Source organism: Scardinius erythrophthalmus, assembly GCF_964197995.2.
Source record: "Scardinius erythrophthalmus genome assembly, chromosome: 12".
Lineage (NCBI taxonomy): Eukaryota > Metazoa > Chordata > Actinopteri > Cypriniformes > Leuciscidae > Scardinius > Scardinius erythrophthalmus.
The window spans coordinates 27,553,936-27,575,357 of NC_138232.1; the positions used below are offsets into that span (position 1 = coordinate 27,553,936).

A 21,422-nucleotide genomic window follows, 5' to 3' on the forward strand; every position below is an offset into this window, starting at 1 on the left:
AAAATAAAAATAGATTAAATATCACAGCCCTAAAGTGTGACCAGACTAAACTTTTGTTTAGTTCTCTTGGCCATCATCACTCATTAAGCAGGGGCTTTCGTGTTGTGTGCGCTGTAGCTCCGTGAGAGAGATCAGTCTCTTCTGGATTACAAATAGCAAAAATGCATCTCAGGCAAATAGTTAAATATTATTGCATATAGAAATGGCCGGCAAGATAGAATTTGCAAGATAACGTCTATATAGCAAATAGTAAGAGCATTTTCTTAATTTCTCCAGTACCAACAGCAGAATCGATAGCATCGGAGTTTATTGATACTGCGGTCTTTCATAATATAGCACCGGGGCTCATTTAACACCGGGTTTCGGTAACCATCCCTATCATACCATCAAAATACCCGTCTCGACAAGTATTCTCGTAAACAGTTGGTTATGTTTTAAAGTGAACATAAAAGAGAAATAAATTGGATGTGTAAAATTATAATTAAACAGTGCATAATGTCTTAAAGGGACAGCAGCCTACATATTCCTGCTGCTGTCTGTCACTGTTAAAAAACAAGACTGCTTTTACAAAGATTAATCTATATTTAAATTTATACAGTGAAGACTAAGTGTTCTTAAGAAAGTGTTCTTTAAGAGTAAATGGAAAGTTATATTTGTTCAGTAATGTAACCACCACGATTAAGACAATCAAATTTCTCATGAAAATGTGAATTTTTTAATTTTCAATAAACAATTTTAAAATTCTGTAAAAGTATGTCCTTTTCATACTGGAAGCATCAGGATGGCACATTACCAAATGAGTCTGTTGTATTCAGAATGCCAGTCGGGTAATGCGTGATCCTCAGTAATGTAGTGTAGTGTATGGCGTAAAAGTTGTGTAGTGCATTTCAGCCTTTAGTTTCAAGACAAGTAAAAGAAAAGATTTACTGTGGTCAACAAAAGTATTTGGTCATTGGTCCTGGGTTGTGAACTTGTGAATTGCAATTCAAATTGACTTCAGGATCACAGAAAGTATCTGATGATAGAGACACGCACAGTGCCATTTATAATACAGGTGTGATGGTATCCTGATATCTAAGAATCTGGATTGCTTAAGGTTATGAGATCAATTTTGGGTAGTTGTGATTCAAATAATTGGAAAGTTACTATCACCATATTTTTGCTGCACTACCACTAACTATGATCAAGATTGTAACCTCAGGCTGTTTCAGGGGGCCCATTTATAGACTTGGAATAGAAATTGGACAAATAATAGTGTCAAGCACCATAATAGCAACAGAAGGATCATATACTTAATTGTACATCACAATTAAAACACCAGCATAACAACTGTATGAGTAAACAAGATAAAATTGTAAACCTCCAGAGTCTAAGAGGGCAAAATATGTTGAAGATGAAAGACAAGCATCAACACAAAGAACGTAACAAAACAGGTTTCTGGAGCATTCCTGTTGTAGTAGAGACTAGGCAAATTAAACACCAAACCCAAATTCCATAAAAAAAAAAAAAAAAAAAAAAATTAAATCATAATAAAAGTATAATTAAGAAGCCATCAGATTTCTGTGGGATAATAAAGCAGCATAGAAAGAAAAAAACTAAATGGAAAATGTAAATGTTAATTTAATGGTACTGCAACACAATGAACTTTAGAACACCATGAGAAACAAACATAAGCACACGCCCACATAGAGACTGTGGTCACACCTAACCAACACCTTGCATGACTAACTGCAACAGGGTGAACCAGAATTTCGGTGAAAGTGAGACTGTAAGACTAAAACAAAAAAGAAAAAAAAACTAGGAGAGCAGTCCCTAAGAATGGTTATTCTGTCCAGAATGCAGTCTGGTTAAGATGGGACAACATACCACAGATGTGAGCATGCTCATGGGTGAGGTGTGCCAAGGTGGGGAAGATACCAATAACTATAACCATTAGGCTAGGAATTTTTTAGTACCACCCCATTTGATTCAAATCAATTCTTGAGATTATGATGAGATTAAAAATCAATTCACAATTTTGAATAAAATTTTGATTCGACATACATGCAGAGATTTGATAGTAGTTAACCGTTTTGTGTTACTTTTCTTATTTGACTGCGGTAGACAGTTTAAGTCTAGAAGAAAAAAAAATATCACCAAATTATTTGTAAACCTTGAAATTTATTGTTTTTTCATCTCATTTTAGTCCAACAATATAAAACAAATGTGATTTAAGCTGACTGCAATCATTACACGACTAACAGTCTTCTGTAATAAAGCAAGAAAGCCCTGAGCAAATAGAAAAACTACTTAGTACATAAATAAAATTCCTTGATAGAAAAATATAAAACTGATAAATAAAATTAAAATACACATTAAGACAAATATAATATATATATATTTTTTTTCCAGGTACAGTAGGTTTATTTATTAAGTCTTTGATGTCCCCAGAGTGTTTATGTGAGGTTTTAGCTCAAAATACCACATAGATATTTAATATAGCATGTTAAAATTGTCACTTTTTGAGGGTGAGCAAAAAAGCACTGTTTTGTGTCTGTTCTTTTAAATGCAAACGAGCTGCTGCTCCTGGCACAGAGAGCGGAGCTTCAAGAGTTCGTGTCCTTTTACCTCACACCCACAAGCAGGGGCCGACATTCTTCAAAATATCTTCTTTTGTGTTCAGAAGAAGAAAGAAATTCATACAGGTTTAAAACAACTTGAGGGAGAGTAAATGATGACAATTTTAATTTTTTATTGAACTGTACCTTTAATGACAGATGCAGCTCAGCTTCAGGGGATGTCCCCGTCCCCACCAATTTCAAAATCAAACCTACGCCCACATGCACTCAAATTTTCAAAAACTTTTAGCGTTTTATGTTCAAAACGGAGTCAGACAATGATGGAGAGACTCAAGAAGTGACAACATGTAGAAGCAACAGGACATTTCTGTATGGTTAGTTGATGAATTTATGTAGCTTATGTGTAGTTATCTTCTAGTCATTGATTAGCATATTCTGTCATGATAATCTATAAATCGCCTTCCCGGGGGCAGGGTTTATGTAAATTCTAGGGTTGGTGATGTCGCTAACCTGTGAGGAATGTCGTGTAGTCCCTACCAGCCATTTGTTGCAGTCCTTAAAGGGATAGTTCACTTTGAAATTAAATTTTGGTATGTTTTAGCTTACCTCAAGGGCATCCAAGATGTAGGTGTTTTTTTTTCCGCAGTAGTTTCAATTTTGATATTTTTAGGTCAAACCGTTCTAGTCTGTCAGTCATATAATGGAGGTCTATGGTCACTATCTCAAAGAGCATGCACAGTGAAGTCCAAATTAAACAATTCCCCATCGTAAGTACACATTGATGGCCTAAGACACGAAACGAGCAGTTTGTGTGAGAAAACGAACAGTATTTATATCGTTTTTACCTCTTGTACACAACCACATATATATATATATATATATATATATATATACACACACACACACATAGATACTATATATATATATGCGTGCGTGTGTGTGTGTGTGTGTGTGTGTGTGTGTGTGTGTGTGTGTGTGTGTGCGCGCGCGCGCTTTATTTACATGCATGTAGATTACATGAGTCTCAGAGCGGCTCCTTTCACAGAAAATGCTGCTCCACATGAACTGTTATCATTTACGTGTGGAGCGCGTCTCAAAAATCCATCTCTGCATATTCTGCAAGTGTGGTATCTTATGGTACTATAGTGGTACTATTTGTCCTATCAGATTTGTAAGATAAATAATTTATAAACCTATGCCAAAACAGGAGAATACATCAATGTGTTTATAAATATGCAAACTGTTCATCACGATTTCCAAAAAAGTTTAAATGCTCGCTCTGAGTTTGCATGTTTCTATGTCCACAAATTCTTGTTCAAGAAATTACAGTGGCTGTAGTATTTCTATCATAAAGAAGTGGCAAACTATTAAAGATTAAGTAAATATTACAATTAAACTAACGTTGTTTGGTCAATATTAAACAAGGATTTGATCTGCTGTAAAGTGTAACACCAGGCAGTTGGCGCCCTCTGCAGGCATTTGTTATAATATATAATGTACATAAGTTTACATTATGCATTTTATCTATAAAACAATATGATTACTTGCTTTTGATACTTTATTTGAACCAAATATTATTGCCTCATTTTTATTGTATATGTATTTTAAGTCATTTTAAAGGCTTTGTTCTTTGCTTAGGTCCATTTTTATTAGCACAAAAAATATTTGATTACTCAATTAAGTCAAAATAATAAACCGCTTGCTTGATTATCAAAATAATAGCTAGTGACAGCCCTAGAAAACTCTTTTCAGACAATTAACTCTTAACTGGAATATAGCAGTATCCACAACATCTATTCTGTTTATCCACCCCTTTTCCATCTGCTTGGATCCTGCCTGCCACTTATGGCTCTTAGTTTTAAGTTTTATAGTTTCTCAACTAATAGAAGACTAAACTAATATCAACCAATACGTCTCAGTTGATTGCCATATGGAAGTAAAATAATGACAAATGTTTTTGTAACAAAAAAGCTTGTTGAATTGCACTACTTGAAAAAAATGTGCATTGCATTCACCCTGCTTGTATTTTTAGGGCTTGCATTTTGTATGGGGTGAAATTCAACATGGTTGTATATTTAAGCTGTGAATATTTCAATTCAAAACATTTCACACACGTTTTCATTTTTAAAAATTCAATAATCCATATTCACCTTTCAGATTTCACTTCCAAAATATTCATTCTGTTTAAAAATACAACTTACAATATTAGACAGGCAATTTTCGGTCCATTTTATTTCGCTTTACAAAAAAATACAATGCATTAAAATGCAAGCAGGGTTAATGAAATGCATATTTTTTCAAGTAGTGCAATTCAACAGTCTTTTTTGTTTCAATAACATGTCTCATTATTTTACTTCCATATTACCATCCATTTTTAATGAGGAAGGGCTATTGTCACTATCATAGTCACTGTACTGCATGCAAATACAAAATGAATTGTGAAAGGGTGAGTTTATAGACCTGTGTAATCGCGGCTTCATTGTCTGCCAGACCCAGCAGGAAGATTCTAGCTTTGTCAATTTTGACAGGAACTGTACGACCTCTCCACTCAACTTCACTCATCACAGCTGCCTGCTTAGCTCTTGTCTGAGAAATCAGTGTCTGAGAGAAAGGAAGAGAACAATTTTAAAGATGGTCACTCCACTGAAGAATCCTCCAACCAATTTTCTAAAATACAGGCTAAAATAACCAATTGTGATTTTGTAAATAAATAAATAAAACAAATTACAAGGTAAGAGGTTTGGCATGTAATTTTTTCCCAGAAAACACAAAATGTTTTTATATAGTATGTTAGACAAATAGACAGATAAATATATTGTTGGAGCTGGAATATCATAGCCTAAAAAGCAAGAACATGGTTATGAAGACAAGAAGATTGACCTCCAATTTTTCAGCCATCATGCCACCCCCTCCTCCTGCACTCAGTCTCATCTGCATGAGGTCGTTTATTGCATTCTGGTCACCTAGAGAACAAAAAGCATCTGGGCATGAAGGCTGTGGTTTGGACAAAGTAGTCAAAGTGCATGTATGTTTCAGTATGTTTGGATGAATATGTGAGCGTTTCCAAAGTCCATTTAAGTAAAGTCAGTTCACTCAGCGGCCATATTCACAGGTTTCCTGAGAAGCTATTTCCAGTCATGCAGGTAGAGAAATTATCTACTTGCATTTAAATTTAGCAGACACTTTTGCAAAAAAAAAAAAAATACACATTTTGTCAGTTCTTTCCTGGAAATAGATCCCTTGATCTACGGTACAGATCTCATTGGCAATGCTAGCAGGATACTTGAGCTATTTTAATATGCAATAATAACATTTCAAATCAGGAAAATAATCTGACAAAAACGTTTTTGTAAATTGTGCTTTTTAAGCTTAATTCAGTCAACCTTCTTCAGGCTTATATACCATGTCCATATACATGCTCTGGAGTAAACATACAGGCGATTGTTTTGAACTGAAAGTCGTATTTTTAATTCATATAGTTAACATATTGAGCATTGTGTTGTCTCAATTAATAAGGCAATTGTCTCTAACTACACTGAACAAAATTATAAACGCTGCATTAAATTATAAACTATAAATAAAAATTATAAACGTGTTGCATTTATAATTTTGTTCAGTGTATAAGGTGACAACAGCTGCAACAAAGTGTAATGCTTTATCTCATTCATGCATGTTTGAGTGACCCAACTTAGCCTTCAAAATGCTCCTATTAAGCCATTTCAAAGGTTCCAAATTTTGTTTTGGAGGTCTCCTACAATAGGTTTCCATGCATCCAAGGTAAAAAAAAAAAAAAAAAAAAAAAAAAAAAAGTATAATATTGTTCTCATAATATACATTGCAGATTGACCTTTTCTAACTCAGACTGTTCGATAAAGAATTCAGTCTCTCTAAATCCCTTCTATGTAACGATGGCATCGGTTTAACTATCAATTAGAGTCCTCATCCTTTGGAAGAGCACACAAAGTCGATAGCGCAGAAAACAGTGTTGAGCATGTTTTTGCAATGCAGAAAACAGCATTTGTGTTGTCTCGACATCACATACCAAACTCTTCTAGGCCTCAGTTCCAACTACAGTGTTTAAGGGAGAATTTGCAGGCAGCTAATGAAGACCATTAGGGTGGCATTAAGCAAATCTGTTACAAACTTACATGGGTTCGTAGAGGAGGTAAGACTGGAATTACTGGTGACTTGTTTCATGCAGTTCAGAATCGTTCTTTCTTTTAAGACAATTACTCCATTTATTGTGCTCTTTGAAACTTTGTGGAAATTTTTCATTCACAGACAGCTATAAAACACACATTAAAGGTTATCTGAAACAGTCTCAGTTTCTCACCAATGTTATATGCACAGTATCGGATGTTAGGTGAAATCTCTTCCACTCTCTGATAAAAAAGCACTGCTTGCTCCTCAGTAAAAGCACTTGCCAGTTTCTCATAGATGGTCCTGCAAACAGTCCAAAGAAATAAAACAATCTTTCACAAAATATACAGGATAAATATACACCAAATATTTTCCACTTTTTTTTACAAGAAAAAAAAAAAATCAAATCAAATGTAAAACAGCTATTTTAAGCCACTGCAGTGTTTCCCATTAATTACCTAGACTGTGGCAGCCCACCCCAATCGCTTCAGCTGAAAATATTTCTCATAACAAAAAAGCTCTAATGCTGTTTTGCACCATTGGTTTGGCAATGCATCTGTAAATCGGAATTAAAATATAAAATCACAATATGGCTCCGTGCACTTCTTAAAACGCAAAAGGCAGCAGCGCAACTGGTTTTCAATGAGCCCAAGAGACCCCACGTCTACATCCCCTCCAGAAGCCTGCAGTCGCGAGGCACATCACTTTCGAGAATGTTTCCGTTCATTGTTTCTTGGTGGTGGAATGAGCAACCTAACCTTATCCTGATAGAAAAATCCCTGACAATATTCAAGTAACAGCTCAAATCTACTCTCTTCCATGAGCACTTAACTGTATCCTGTGGACTGATAAGGATTCTTAAATCTCAAGACCAATCTTTTTGTCTAAGCTGTTTTCTGTCTATTTCTGTACAAATCGTGCCTAAATATTATTTTTTGCCTGCCATCCAGTAATCTCAAAGAGTTTTGCTACTTTTTATATGAAACTAAATCAGCTTTCAAATTCTGTCAGTTTTATCACAAATCAAAACTTTTTTTTTATACTGTTTAATGTGATGTAACAGATGTAACCACCTCAGTTCAAGCAGTATGTGAACTAGGGGTGTAACAGTTCAGTTTACTCACGATTTGGTTTATATCAAGGTTTTAGGGTCACATTTTCGGTACGTTTTGGTATGTGTTATGTTCAGAGAGAGAGTAAAAAACACTACTGTCAGATAAAAGTAAAGAACCAAATATTCAAACTAAAACAGCACAAATAATTACAATAAGCAAGATACAAATAAAAATATAGCTGCGAGCAGCGATTACGGGCCCAAGCCGGTGGCACCGCAACCCGGATGCCTTTAGTTACCTAAAGGCACCGGGGTGGCGGTGCCGCCGGCTTTGGCCCTTCATCGCTGCTCGCAGCTATAGTTTTTTTTATATATATATATATATATATATATATATATATATATATATATATATATATATATATATATATATATATATATATATATATATAAAAAGACAGAAAATATTACTTGTCTTACCTTATTCTGATTTTATGATACACTCAAAATATTCCACAACATTGATTAACGTTGATTAACCTGTTGATTAACCGGTGGTAAAATATTCTCACCGTCACATACCTAGTATATTTTTATATAGATACAATAGGCCTACCTGATTTTGAACACAAGAGGGCAGTATAGCACTATGAATGACATGATTTATTTATTTTTTGGACTAAAAAAACATTCTGGCTGTTTTTAAAAACTTAAACAATTATTAAATTGAAAAAAAAAAAAAAAGAATAAAATGGGTTTAGTTCTGATATTTGTATAATTTTATATAGAAATAAATGGTGTATAATTACATTTTTAGAAGATATGAGGCTTTTAGTGTTTCCATTTTTGACATTACTTTAATCCCTCGCCATAGCAAAACCGTTTGAGATATGTATTATCCGTAAACAATTTAGCATCTTTAATGTATTTTCATCATGTTGAAAAAGTTTGGTGGGAATAAAATAAACCACTTAAGAGGAGTGGGTAAAAATTCAGAGGCTGATTTTGCAAAGAAATCCACATTCAAACCAAAATATCTGACTTCCTGTTGGAGGTAATGACTGTAAATTAGAAAGTTGTCCAGCTCGATGAGACCAATATACGTACTGATTTTTTTAACTGTTGGTAAAACTAACCCCCCCCACTTTTGTCAAAAGCATTTTGAAAGTGACACACTTCCGCTGCCAGTTGGTGGCGCTATAACTTTGACTCACAATAGTTACATCCATCTGATCGGCCTCTTACCACGAACACACTGCTGAAGTTTCATCAAGATCAGTTAATGTATGCAGAAGTTATAACACTTCGTGTTTCTCTTTTCTCGCCATAAATTTGTTTCCTCGCCACGACCAAACCGTTCGAGATATCAAAAATCCGTCTGCAATTTAGCATCCTCAATGTCTTGACTTCATACACACCGAGTTTGATGGGGATTGAATTAATTCTCTAGGAGGAGTGTTTCAAATTCCACAGCATGCGTTTCCAAACAACCCATAATAGCCGACTTCCTGTTGAGCTAGCGTAAAAAGTAAAAGTACGAAAGTTGTTCGGCCCGATGAGATCTATATATGTACCGAGTTTCATATTATTACATGCAAGCGTGTCTGATTTATGGACCAAGTTTTCGGACCCCGTTCAAGGGGGCGCTGTTGAGCCCCCCTGCCACGCCCGGGTACCAGCTTCAGCCCGGCCCTGATGGCCGCGGGTTCTGACCTGTGTGCAAAGTTTCAAGAGTTTGAGCACGTTAACCCTCTGGGGTCTGAGCTGTTTTCTGGGCCCTGGAGGTGTTCTGACATGCTCTGACATTTGTGCTTATTTCTGTTACTTGTGACATTTTCATGGCTAAAGTGTAATTACACTGTATTGAGAACAAACTCTGCTACAATAATATATCAGCAGCATATATGTAAAAGTTTGTAGTTTTGAGAATGACATTTATGCGTGGTTTGTGAAAATACCAAAAAAAATTCTCACTGAAATAAGGCCATGAAACCCATACTGATTATTTCTTTTGACTTTTGAAAATTGTATGACGTAGCCTAGAATATTTGCTCCAAAACTATGTGAATCACCCTGACTGCTCATTCAGATAAGACAATATATTGATTTAAAATTTGTACGATGTGTTTTGTGTGAGAAAGCTTTATGCGGGAGGTCATTAATATGTAAGCTTTTCACATCTGAGAAAGACAAAGACCCTCCCCTAACGGCCCTATTAGGAGCCATCAGGCCCTGTCATTCTGAGCAACCTTGCACAAAGAATGAGGAGATTTAAAAAAGAATGGCTTTTTGATTGTTTGGATTTATTTACAACACAACATAATCCAAAGATACACAACAAATGACAAAAAAGCACTTATTGAAAACAGAATGATCCAAAGACAGAGACCTTTCTGCCATTCCTAAAAACATACCTTTCATTTCCAAGGTGTCTGATTTTCACTTTACCATGTTCATGTACAGAGGCTCATGTGAATGTTGAAGTCAGCAGGACTCAGTGGCATCTGGGCCCTGATAGAAAAAAAAAAAAGTGAACATACTGATATCAAGAGAAAGGCCAGCACGATGTTGGGAATACATTTTAGATTTTTCTGGTTAAAATAGCTTTTTAAAATTCACAGAATACACACACACACACACACACACACAAACACAAATGTTTCCAACAATATGTAATATAATGAACACCAGGTTTGTTGTGCCTTGTAGGCATAGGCTATGAGCAGTGCTGCATAAAATAATAATAACAATAACCTATAACAGCCTATAAATCTTCCAAAAGATTTCAGTAACAACTAAGCTAGAGAAAAATATATTGATTATCATGTTACTTCAAATGTTTACATTCGTTATGATGATATGAAATGAGATAATAGTAAAAACATGAAGCTGTTTGGTGCGTTTTGCTTTTCAAACGCGATCGCGCTCAAATATGAAACATTATGGTTACCATATACATATCTACGTTTGAACAGATATCCACAAACACAGTAACAGTAAACACGGGTCTTAATATTATAATATTCACCATATATCTAGCAACAGTTCAACTGCAATGTGAAATTTATGCAACAATAACAAACTAATATGTAAGAATTTCTTACCTTACATCTTTCTTGTCTTCAAATTGCGTTCTTCTTCTTCTGAGGTAAATCCAATGTAAGCTCACGGCGCGTCTTTCAAACTCGACGAAAAGCAGAGACTTGAAGTTTTTTCGTGCTTTGTTTTTGAGGTAACGAGCGCGTTCGCGTTCCATGTGGAGATTTGCATGTGAATCTCTTTTGCGCGCATGGGCGTGGTCAAATTAAAAATTAGGAAGCGTTTGAGAAGCTGGACATCTTGTTGGTTTTATACAAATTACTTAAACAGAGAATATTTGTTTTCAGTTTGAATCCGATCATTTAAAAGTACACACTTAGATGTTTATAAAGGTATATGGCTCATAAATGTGTGACAAGTATTCGCTGAGTTTTGTTTCAGTTTATAGACGTGCTCAAGAAAAAAAAGTTCACCGCGACGGGGAGGCAGAAAGCACACCCTGTTTATTTTCTTTATTTTACAAAAGCACAATGTTTTGATTTGATTGTAAGTGGACACATACAAAAGTAGAAATTTCACAGATTCTTTTTTTATATTTCTTTTTCTGTATGACCATAAATGACGGAGTAATTTAAGTTTATAGTGCTACAATGTGAAGAAAATCCAGCAAAACACGGGCGCGTTTGTCGACCTCAGAGGGTTAAGGGTCTCAAAAGTGCCCGAAAGGTTGACAGAAAAATAATAAATATAGCTGCAAGCAGCCATTACCGGGGCCAAGCAGAATAAGACAAGACATGCCAACATGTCTGAAAGTGTCAGATCAACTGCAACAATGAGCAATTAAATACATTTAAAGAGGATTTTAGGCCAAATGGCTGAAAAATCAGAGAAACAGTAAATAAAATTAAAGCTGCAAGCAGCATTTATCGGGGTTCAAATTTAAAGGGATACTCCACCGTCTTTTCATATTAAACTATGTTATTCCCTTAACTAAGACGAGTTGATGCATACCTCTCTCGTCTCAGTGCGTGCACTCAATCGCTCTGGCGCGCGGCGAAACTTTGTTCACTCAGTTCATTCAATATGGGCCAAGCAGAGAAGCTTGTAAGCACTTCGTCTTGGCGGAGTAATATCTTCACCAGAGGGAGCGGGGGCCGGTGAGAGGATTTTTCACGAGTGAAGATATTACTCCGCCAAGTCGAAGTGCTCATAAGCACTTGCTATGGTATTCCGCAATACAATATAGTTATCCATTTTACACGCTTAGAAAAGCGCAACGTTTTGTTTTGTGTCACCGTCCTAGGTCGAGTTACACTACGCGAGTAACTGTTTAAATAGGGAAAACGTGGAGGTGTTTGGTAGCTTCTCTGCTTGGCCCATATTGAATGAACTGAGTGAACAAAGTTTCGCCGCGTGCCAGAGCGATTGAGTGCACGCACTGAGACGAGAGAGGTATGTATCAACTCGCCTTAGTTAAGGGAATAACATAGTTTAATATGAAAAGACGGTGGAGTATCCCTTTAAGGCCTTTCAGGCCTTTAAGCACAAAAGCATCAAGTTATTACGTTTTATTTAGCAAGCCAAAAAACTCGCTAGCGCCAACTAGTGGCTGATTTCTTTCAAAATTCTTACAGATATCTAGAGCCATGATTCGAACATGCCTACAGAGTTTTGTTCCGATCGGCCTCCGTTAACCTTGTCTAATAGGTGTTTAAATTTCATTGGTCGATGGCGGCCATGTTTTTCGAGATATGCCAATGTCCTCATAGACATACATGGCACCTTGGACCAAGACACTGCATACCAATTTTCAAGTCAATCGGACTAACGGTCAGGTAGCCAGAGCCCTTTTCATGTTTTACCAGTTATAGCGCCACCTATCATCCGATCTACATGGAATTTTGCATGCTTGTTTAGAATGATATGGCACATATGCTCACCAATTTTTGTGAAGTTCTGAGTTTTTGTTTAGGATTTATAGGCTTTTGAGTGCATTTTGCCACGCCCATTTTCTTTATGACCCAATATACCCATGCGAAAAATGCAAAAGTTCAACTTTTTTTTTTGATAATTATTGATCTACAGAGTCCATAGAATTGTCCTAGATTCGTTTGGTTCCGATTGGGTGAAAAACCTAGGACTAGTTCGCAAAAGTAGGTTTTTAACATAATTACGAATATATTTAATGAACTGTTTGATTGACAGCAATGGTTCTTGAGGCAAAGTTGTTCAGCATGAGCAGATCTATCATATGATATGCAAATTGTGTGGATATTTGTAACACCATGTGATTACAGAGCCATAAAACTCGTTAGCGCAACTAGTGGCCGATTTCTTTCAAATATCTTACAGACCTCTAGGGCCATGAGTCGAACATGCCTACCGATTTTCGTTCCAATCGGCTTCCGTTAACCTTGTCTAATTGGTGCTCAAATTTCATTGGCCGATGGCGACCATGTTTTTTGAGATACGCCAATGTCCTCATAGACATACATGGCACCTTGGACCAAGACACTGCATACCAATTTTCAAGTCAATCGGACTAACTGTCAGGTGGTTATAGCCTTTTTCATGTTTAATTCATGTTATAGCGCCACCTAGTGTTCAATCGTCGCGACTGTTACCGTGACCCCAAAATGAACTCATACACATATGTACCAAGTTTGGTGAAGATATCTAATTTACTTCAAGTTATAGCCGTTTTAGTAAAATAGGCTCTTTCCACAACAATCAATTAGCGCCCCCTAGAAACCATGAATCGAAATTTCTACTTTTTTTTTATATTTATTGATCTTCAGACTCCTATGAACATTTCTGCACTGGTTTGGTTCCGATGGGGCGAAAAACCACAGACTAGATCGCAAAAGTAGGTTTTTGACAAAATTCAAAATGGCGGAAAAATTTGCATACCCCAAATGAAATCGGAGATATACATTTTATTCTGCAGGTGTCCAGCTTTCCAAGGATATAAGACTCTAGAGTCTACGACTTACGGTCTAGGAGTTACGACCAGTTTTGCGCTTTTGGTTGCTATAGCGCCACCTATGGGCCAATCGAGGTCATAATTTGATAACCTCTCCTCGATTTTTGTACTACCATATGGCAAAGTTTCAAAGCTCTAGCCCTTACGGTTTGGGCTGCACGATGCGTTTTACGGCAGAAGAAAAATAATAATAAATATAGCTGCAAGCAGCCATTACCGGGGCCAAGCAGAATAAGACGACAAGACATGCCAACATGTCTGAAAGTGTCAGACCAACTGCAACAATGAGCAATTAAAGACATTTAAAGAGGATTTTTGGCAAAATGCCTGAAAAATCATAGAAACAATAATTAAAAATATGATTTGATGGATTATCACTTTCGACCAATAGGTGGCGCAGTTACAAAACTGATGTGATGTGGTCAGAGTGAAATTACAATGACACATACAAAGTTTGGTGTCAATATGTCAAGGCATTGCAGAGATAAAGCCTTAATTAGTGCTATTAGCATCATGCCTCAACTTTGCTGCTGCGCTATACGAAAACGATTTCGTCTATCGACACGAAATCCATAACTTTTAGTCGGCACGGTCTGGAGATGATACGATTCGATTTTGGTGAAAATCGGACTAACGGTCTAGGAGGAGTTTGAAAAAGTAGGTTTTGACTGAAAATCAAGATGGCGGACAGGAAGTTCGGCCAAATAAGGAAAATTTGGTATCTATGTTTTCGGCTTGACCCAAGGAATCTATTAAGACCAGTTGCATTACAATAGGCCAATTTATTCAAAAGTTATTAGCAGTTTTGGGAATTTTGTTATAACTTTTGACCACTAGGTGGCGCTGTCTCGAAATATTTTGGGTACCTTCAGGGGATGGTGCTGATGGCACATTCTGAGTTTTGTAATATTACACTAATGCATTTGTTTAGTATAGCATTTTATTTCACAAAACTGTATTGAAGTCAATGGGAATTTCATGTTTTGTTCTATTATAGCACCACCAAGAGGCTCAGTCCAACCATTTTTTTTATGTGTCCTCAGAGTGAGCCCATACATGTGTGTCGATTTTGGTGAAAATATCTCAATTCGCTTCGGAGTTATAGACATTTATATGAAAAAACACGAAAAAAATGACTGACACATGACTTTGATTGGAAATTAGTACCCCTAAACATCAATATTTTCGCATTTGGGCATTGGCCTGTAGCTATCGACCTATGTTTCCAAACTTCTGACGGTGGTTTCGTCTCGATCGGACTAGCGGTTTCAAAGATATAGCCAAATGTTTTTAAGCGCTAAATCACAACGCTACACAAACCGTAAGGCGAAACCTAGCATGTTTGGTATCTTAGGACTCGGCAACGATTTAGGAGTCTAAAAAGATGAGTTTCGTGAGAATAAGTCGACCACACCCAAAGTTATAAGCATTTGAAAAAAAAAAATTCACCACTAGGTGGCGCTGTTTCGAAACTTCTCAGGCTCATTCAGGGCATTGTGCTGATGACCCATACCACGTTTCGTAACAATCCGTTCATGCGTTCATAAAATACAGAATTTTAGCACAAAATTCAAAATGGCCAACAGCCAAAATGACCGATATGGTCAAATTGGATATCAGTCGACTCGGCATGTTGCCCTGAATCTAACGAGACCAATTTTTTATTTTTGGACAAACTGTTCAGAAGTTATAAGCAAAAATATGCATTTTTCATATCTCCGGACCAGTAGGTGGCGCTGCGCCAAAACGCAGCATGTTGCCTCAGGTCATGCTTGTGAGTACAAGTACCAAGTTTGGTCTGAATACGATAAACCGTTGCGGAGATACAGCCCTACGACTATTTTTAAAGCCACTACGTAAAATTTGTTCGAGCGTTTATCGAAAACGGTTTAACAAACCAATTTGAATTCCATAACTTTTGGTCAGCACTGCCTGAAGATGATCTGGTTCAATTTTCGTGCAAATCGGACAAACCGTCTAGGACGAGTTCGAAAAAGTAGATTTTTCAAAAAATTCAAAATGGCGGCCATATTTTTATGACGGAAAATGAAGTGATAGGATGCAATCGAATCGGCATGAGCTCAGGAATCAGCAGAAAAAAGAATTTTGCTGATTGGCCTTACGGTTCAAAAGATATTAGCAAAATAAAAGTGAAATTTTGGACAGGTGGTGGCGCTAGAGGGAATGACTTAGAAACACCAAAATTGGTGTATTTAATGTTGGGGGTGTCCTCTATCAGAATGTCAAACCATTACAACTTTCCCACAATCGGTTCTATGGGCTGCCACAGACTCCCAGTCGGAAGAAGGAAGAATAATAATAAATATAGCTGCAAGCAGCAATTACCGGGGCCAAGCAGAATAAGACGACAAGACATGCCGACATGTCTGAAAGTGTCAGACCAACTGCAACAATGAGCAATTAAAGACATTTAAAGAGGTTTTTAGACGAAATGGCTAAAAAAATCATAGAAACAGTAATTAAAAATATGATTTAATGGATTATCACTTTTGACAAATAGGTGGCACAGTTACAAAACTGATGTGATGTGGTCAGAGTGAGGAGACAATGACACATACAAAGTTTGGTGTCAATATGTCAAGGCATTGCAGAGATAAAGCCTGAATAGTGCTATTAGCATCATGCCTCAAATTTGCTGCTGCGCTATACGAAAACGGTTTCGTCAATTGACACGAAATCCATAACTTTTAGTCGGCACAGTCTGGAGATGATACGATTCGATTTTGGTGAAAATCGGACAAACGGTCTAGGAGGAGTTCGAAAAAGTAGGTTTTGAATGAAAATCAAGATGGCGGACAAGAAGTTTGACCAAATAAGGAAAATTTGGTATCTATGTTCTCGGCTTGACCCAAGGAATCTATTAAGACCAGTGGCATTTACATAGGCCGATGTATTCAAAAGTTATTAGCAGTGTTGGAAATGTTGTTATAACTTTTGACCACTAGGTGGCGCTGTCTCTAAATATGTTGGGTACCTTCAGGGGATGGTGCTGATGGCACATTCTGAGTTTCGTAATATTACACTAATGCATTTGTTAAGTATAGCATTTTATTTCACAAAACTGCATTGAAGTCAATGGGAATTTCATGTTTTGTTCTATTATAGCGCCACCAAGAGGCTCAGTCACACCATTTTTTTTATGTATCCTCAGAGTGAGCCCATACATATATGTGTCGATTTTGGTGCAAAAATCTCAATTTGCTTCGGAGTTATAGACATTTATATGAAAAAACACGTAAAAAATGACTGACACATGACTTTGATTGAATATTACTACCCCTAAACATCAATATTTTCGCATTTGGGCATAGGCGTATAGCTATCGACCTATGTTTCCAAACTTCTGAAGGTGGTTTCGTCTCGATCGGACAAGCGGTTTCAAAGATATAGCCAAATGTTTTTTAAGCGCTAAATCACAACGCTACACAAACCATAAGGCGAAACCTAGCATGTTTGGTATCGTTGGACTCGGCAACGATTCAGGAGTCTAAAGAGATGAGTCCTGTGAAAATAAGTTGACCACACCCAAAGTTATAAGCATTTGGAAGCATTTGGGGAAAAAAATTCACCACTAGATGGCACTGTTTTGAAACTTCTCAGGCTCCTTCAGGACATCGTGCTGATGACCCATACCGAGTTTCATAACGATACGTTCATGCATTCCTAAAATACAGCATTTTAGCACATAATTCAAAATGGCCGACAGCCAAAATGGCTGATCTGGGAAAATTGGATATCAGTCGACTCAGCATGATGCCTTGAATCTAACGAGACCACTTTTATGATTTTTGGACAAACCATTCAGAAGTTATAAGCAAAAAAAGCCATTTTTCATATCTCCGGACCAGTAGGTGGCACTGCGACGAAACGCAGCATGTAGGCTCAGGTCATGCTTGTGATGATATGTGCTTAGTTTGGTCTGAATACGATAAAGCGTTGCGGAGATACAGGCTTGTGTCTGTTTTCGCAAGCGCTACATAAAATTTGTTTGCGCGGTATTCGAAAACGGTTTGACGAATCAACACGAATTCCATAACTTTGTCAACATGGTCTGAAGATGATCTGGTTCAATTTTCGTGGAAATTGGAGCAACGGCCTAGGAGGAGTTCGAAAAAGTAGGTTTTTTGAAAAATTCAAAATGGCGGAAAAATTATAATGACGGAAAATGACGTCATAGGGTGCAATCGAATCGTCATGAGCTCAGGAATCAGAGGAAAAAAAGAATTTTGTTTCTAGCCCTTGTGATTCAAAAGTTATTAGCATAAACATGAGTGCAACTTTGGACAGTTGGTGGCGCTAGAGGGAAAGACTTAGACACACCAAAATTGGTGTATTTAATGTTGGGACTGTCCTCTATTAGAATGTCAAATCATTACAACTTTCCCGCGATCGTTCTATGGGCTGCCATAGACTCCCAGTCGGAAGAAGGAAGAATAATAATAATAATAAATATAGCTGCAAGCAGCAATTACCGGGGCCAAGCAGAATAAGACGACAAGACATTTCGACATGTCTGAAAGTGTCAGACCAACTGCAACAATGAGCAATTAAAGACATTTAAAGAGGATTTTAGGCAAAATGCCTGAAAAATCATAGACAAAATTAAAAATATGATTTAATGGATTATCACTTTCGACCAATAGGTGGCGTAGTTAACAAAACTGATGTAATGTGGTCAGAGTGAAGTGACAATGACACATACAAAGTTTGGTGTCAATATGTCAAGGCATTGCAGAGATAAAGCCTGAATAAAGCTTTTAGCATCATGCCTCAAATTTGCTGCTGCGCTATACGAAAACGGTTTCGTCAATTGACAAGAAATCCATAACTTTTAGTCGGCACAGTCTGGAGATGATATGATTCGATTTTGGTGAAAATCGGAAAAACGGTGTGGGAGGAGTTCGAAAAAGTAGATGTTGAATGAAAATAGCATTTTATCTCACAAAACTGTATTGAAGTCAATGGGAATTTCATGTTTTGTTCTATTATAGCGCCACCAAGAGGCTCAGTCCCACCATTTTTTTTATGTGTCATCAGAGTGAGCCCATACATATATGTGTCGATTTTGGTGCAAAAATATCAATTTGCTTCGGAGCTATAGACATTTATATGAAAAAACACGTAAAAAATGACTGACACATGACTTTGATTGAATATTACTACCCCTAAACATCAATATTTTCGCATTTGGGCTTAGTCATATAATTAACAAGCTATGATTCCAAACTTCTGACGGTGGTTTCGTCTCAATCGGACAAACGGTTTCGAAGATATAGCCTAATGTTTTTTAAGCGCTAAATCACAACGCTACAAAAACCGTTAGGCGAAACCTAACATGTTTGGTATCGTTGGACTCGGCAACGATTCAGGAGTCCAATGAGATGAGTTTCGTGAAAATAAGTCGATCACACCCAAAGTTATAAGCATTTGAAAAAAGAAATTCACCACTAGGTGGCGCTGTTTCGAAACTTCTCACACTCCTTCAGGACATCGTGTTGATGACCCATACCAAGTTTTGTAACAATCCGTTCATGCATTGTTAAAATACAGCATTTTAGCACAAAATTCAAAATGGCCGACAGTCAAAATGGCCGATATGGCAAAATTGGATATCAGTCGACTCGGCATGTCGCCCTGAATCTATCGAGACCAATTTTATGATTTTTGGACAAACTGTTCAGAAGTTATAAGCAAAAATAGCCATTTTTCATATCTCCGGACCAGTAGGTGGTGCTACGCCGAAACGCAGCATGTAGCCTCAGGTCATGCTTGTGAGTACATGTACCAAGTTTGGTCTGAATACGATAAACCGTTGCGGAGATACAGCCTTACGACTGTTTTTGCTAGCGCTACGTAAAATGTATACGTGCGTTTATCGAAAACGGTTTGACGAATCAATTTGAATTCCATAACTTTTGGTCAGCACTGCCTGAAGATGATCTGGTTCAATTTTCGTGCAAATCGGACAAACCGTCTAGGACGAGTTCGAAAAAGTAGGTTTATCAAAAAATTCAAAATGGCGGCCATATTTTTATGACGGAAAATGACGTCATAGGGTGCAATCGAATCGTCATGAGCTCAGGAATCAGAGGAAAAAAGAATTTTGTTGATTGGCCTTGCGGTTCAAAAGTTATTAGCAAAATAAAAGTGAAATTTTGGACAGTTGGTGGCGCTAGAGGGATTGGTTTTAGGACACCAAATTTGGTATGGTGACTTTTTGGACTGTCCTCTATCATTGTGCCAAATTTCATAACTTTCCCGCAAGCGGTTCTATGGGCTGCCATAGACTCCCAGAGCGGAAGAAGAAGAAGAAGAAGAAGAAGAAGAATAAGAACCGGAACAAAAACAATAGGTGCCTCCGCACCTTCGGTGCTTGGCCCCTAATAATAAGAACCGGAACAAAAACAATAGGTGCCTCCGCACCTTCGGTGCTTGGCCCCTAAATATAGCTGCAAGCAGCCATTACCGGGGCCAAGCACAATAAGACGACAAGACATGCCAACATGTCTGAAAGTGTCAGACCAACTGCAACAATGAGCAATTATAGACTTTAAAGAGGATTTTATGCAAAATGCCTGAAAAATCATAGAAACAATAATTAAAAATATGATTTTATGGATTATCACTTTCGACCAATAGGTGGCGCAGTTACAAAACTGATGTGATGTGGTCAGAGTGAAGTGACAATGACACATACAAAGTTTGGTGTTAATATGTCAAGGCATTGCAGAGATAAAGCCTGAATAGTGCTATTAGCATCATGCCTCAACTTTGCTGCTGTGCTATACGAAAATGGTTTCGACTATCGACACGAAATCCATAACTTTTAGTCGGCACGGTCTGGAGATGATACGATTCGATTTTGGTGAAAATCGGACAAACGGTCTAGGAGGAGTTCGAAAAAGTAGGTTTTGACTGAAAATCAAGATGGCGGACAGGAAGTTCGGCCAAATAAGGAAAACTTGGTATCTATGGTCTCGGCTTGACCCAAGGACTCTATCAAGACCAGTGGCATTTCAATAGCCAGATTTATTCAAAAGTTATTTGCCTTTTTGGAAATTTTGTTATAACTTTTGACCACTAGGTGGCGCTTTTTCGAAATATTTTGAGTACCTTCAGGGGATGGTGCTGAAGGCACATTCTGAGTTTCGTAATATTACACCACTGCATTTGTTTAGTATAGCATTTTATTTCACAAAACTCTATTGAAATCAATGGGAATTTCATGTTTTGTTCTATTATAGCGCCACCAAGAGGCTCAGTCCCACCATTTTTTTTATGTGTCATCAGAGTGAGCCCATACATATATGTGTCGATTTTGGTGCAAAAATCTCAATTTGCTTCGGAGTTATAGACATTTATATGAAAAAACACGTAAAAAATGACTGACACATGACTTTGATTGAAAATTAGTACCCCTAAACATCAATATTTTCGCATTTGGGCGTTTGCGTATAGCTATCGACCTATGTTTCCAAACTTCTGACGGTGGTTTCGTCTCGATCGGACTAGCGGTTTCAAAGATATAGCCAAATGTTTTTTAAGCGCTAAATCACAACGCTACACAAACTGTAAGGCAAAACCTAGCATGTTTGGTATCGTAGGACTCGGCAACGATTCAGGAGTC

At 37.2% G+C, this 21,422-nt stretch overlaps 1 protein-coding gene across 2 annotated transcripts in view; it reads right to left on the minus strand.

The window, feature by feature from the left end:
- srp68 (signal recognition particle 68) overlaps nt 1-21,422 on the minus strand; it is a 110,871-nt gene that overhangs the window by 20,884 nt on the left and 68,565 nt on the right. For both annotated transcript variants that reach the window (XR_014031193.1, XM_081380286.1), the window contains exons 6-8: nt 6,892-7,001; nt 5,439-5,521; nt 5,019-5,159 (exon numbers count right to left, since the gene is read on the minus strand). Coding sequence is in view for 1 of the 2 variants with exons in the window: in XM_081380286.1 (XP_081236412.1) it covers nt 5,019-5,159; nt 5,439-5,521; nt 6,892-7,001 (334 nt within the window). In the remaining variant the exon portion in view is untranslated. The remainder of the gene's footprint in view (nt 1-5,018; nt 5,160-5,438; nt 5,522-6,891; nt 7,002-21,422) is intronic.